Source organism: Priapulus caudatus, unplaced genomic scaffold, assembly GCF_000485595.1.
Source record: "Priapulus caudatus unplaced genomic scaffold, Priapulus_caudatus-5.0.1 Scaffold304, whole genome shotgun sequence".
Classification (NCBI taxonomy): Eukaryota; Metazoa; Priapulida; class Priapulimorpha; order Priapulimorphida; family Priapulidae; genus Priapulus; species Priapulus caudatus.
Window position 1 is genome coordinate 199730 of NW_014577365.1, and position 2467 is coordinate 202196.

Consider the following 2467-nt stretch of genomic DNA (forward strand, 5'->3'; position numbering starts at 1 on the left):
TCGACTAGGGACTCGTATATAAACGTCGCTTTACCGCACACAGCACATGTACACTTAGTCAAGGCGACGCAACCACACTACACACCAACACCACGCGACAACATACACACACACACACACACACACACACACACACAGCACACGCACGATCACAACGCAACCACGACACACACACACGCCGCTCGGGGACACACACAACACACACACACACACACACCACACACACACACACACACACGCACTACACACAACGCACACGACACCACCACACACACACACCACACGGACACACACACAGCACACACACGCATACACCCACGCAACAACGTACACACACACCCGCCCGCACACAAACACACACAAACGCGATACACACACACACACAGTACACACACCACACACATACACACACCGCACGCACTCAACACGCAGACATTTGCGACCCTCATTTTAACTATAGCAAACATACAAATATCCAGTGGTGGCACGCCTACGATGCTGCACTCTGCCCCCTCATAACTATGTGATTCGCTCACTCGACATTTACCCCCTACCTTGCAGGAGGTAATGTGATCCCCTCGTGTGTGCTTCGTGGTGTCGTGTGTTTCGTCGTGGTTAGCAGCAGCAGCCAAGCTGTAATACACTGTCTACATTTACACGCCTGGCGCACATTAGCACCAGCTCGACTTAGGGCGTCATCAGCAGCAGCCTCCCTATAGGGCTATCAGTCAGCAGCACCAGCAGCCAGCCAACTGTTATACACATGTAACATGCTACACGCTCGCGGAGTATGCACTCTTTTGAGGCCCTCGTTAGTTAGGTTTTGTATACGAGTATCATATACGTGCTGCAGAATTCGTTTCATTGTCCTTATTCCTCCGGTATTCGGACATTACGGTATTCCTTCTGCGCAAATGTATTCAAATTATTCTGCAGCACGTAATGACGATCACTGCAGTCATCTATCTCTGTTTGCGAGTGGTGCGCTCCCTACTCTTCGTGACAATACTTAACAATCTATCACGAACAAACGTGAAATAAAGCTTAAATGCAGTCGACTTCATTCTACATATCGACTATAGGCTACGTGCGCGCGTTCATCGCACTGCCGCAAGTATGGATAGACGCAGCCATATGTACCATATATATATAATATATAATATATATAATATATAATATATATATATATATATATAATAATATATATATCAAGAGACATATAAAAAGCATATAAAGCATATAAAAGAAGCATATAATTCTTTAAATTATGCTCTTAATATATATAAAACAATGACGATGACGACAACGACGAGGAAAACAATGACGATGACGACAACGACGGGGAAAACAATGACGATGACGACAACGACGAGGAAAACAATGACGATGACGACAACAACGAGGAAAACAATTATAACAATGACAACGACGAGGAAAGCAATGATAACAATGACGACAACGACGAGGAAAGCAATGATAACAATGACGACAACGACGAGGAAAATGGCGATGACGACGACGAAAATGACGATGAGCAAACGCACCTGCGAGTCGAGCAGTCGTGAGAGGTCGGGCATGAAGTAGAACTTGATACCGTCGATGGCTCCAGGTAAGGTCAAGCCGCGGATGAGCAGTACGATCATGCAGAAGTAGGGAAACAGCGCTGTGAAGTACACCACCTAGAGAAAACACATCGTCGGGCAAGGCATGCCGCTGTCAGTGATATCGTGAAGTTACGACTAGGACTAACATTGACTGTTTATTACTTTTACTTAATTTATATACTTAAATTAATATTAAATTATTAATAAATTATTAATAAATTTTATCAATATATACTTTATTAATATAATTATAAATTAATATTATAATTATGATAATACACATAATTATAACAATAATTAATACTCATTATTTTTAACTACTCAAGTAGACAGTAACATAAATTAGGACTGGCGTGTTTCTGACGACAGGTATGGAACGCAGGTGATCGATTCTGAGAGAAATTCAGTGAACAATTCAGCGGAAAATTACTCAGTTGATTGAAGATGCTATCCAAATTCCAGGTTGGTTAGTGTGTCGAATACTTGCATGTCACCCCTATATAGTGTGGCGGCTGTGCTCATTGTTAGTAGCTCTTCGTCAGATGCAGGAATATCGGAATTCAAGGTTTAACGTGCTGCGGGGAGGAAACTGCTCGAGCGAGGGAGTGAAACTGGATGAATTGATCCAGGTTGTAGTCACTGGAGGTGGCGTGGACACTATAATACAGGACTGTTATCGACAGCAGTAGCAGCCCTAGCAGCAGCAAGGGTAGCAGGGGCAGCAGCAGCAGCAGCGGCAGCAGCAGTAGCAGCCGGAGCAGCAGCAGCAGCAGCAGCAGCAGCAGCAGCAGTAACAGCAGCAGCAACAGCAGCAGTAGTAACAGCAGTAACAACAACAGCAGCAGCAGCAGCAGCAGTAGCAG

The 2467-nt window shown here is 44.5% G+C and overlaps 1 protein-coding gene across 1 annotated transcript in view; it reads right to left on the bottom strand.

Moving 5' to 3' along the window:
• LOC106808785 (sodium- and chloride-dependent GABA transporter 1-like) overlaps nt 1–2467 on the bottom strand; it is a 52106-nt gene that overhangs the window by 18139 nt on the left and 31500 nt on the right. Inside the window, 1 exon segment of the mRNA XM_014811635.1 lies at nt 1545–1679. Within this exon segment, the coding sequence (XP_014667121.1) occupies nt 1545–1679 (135 nt within the window).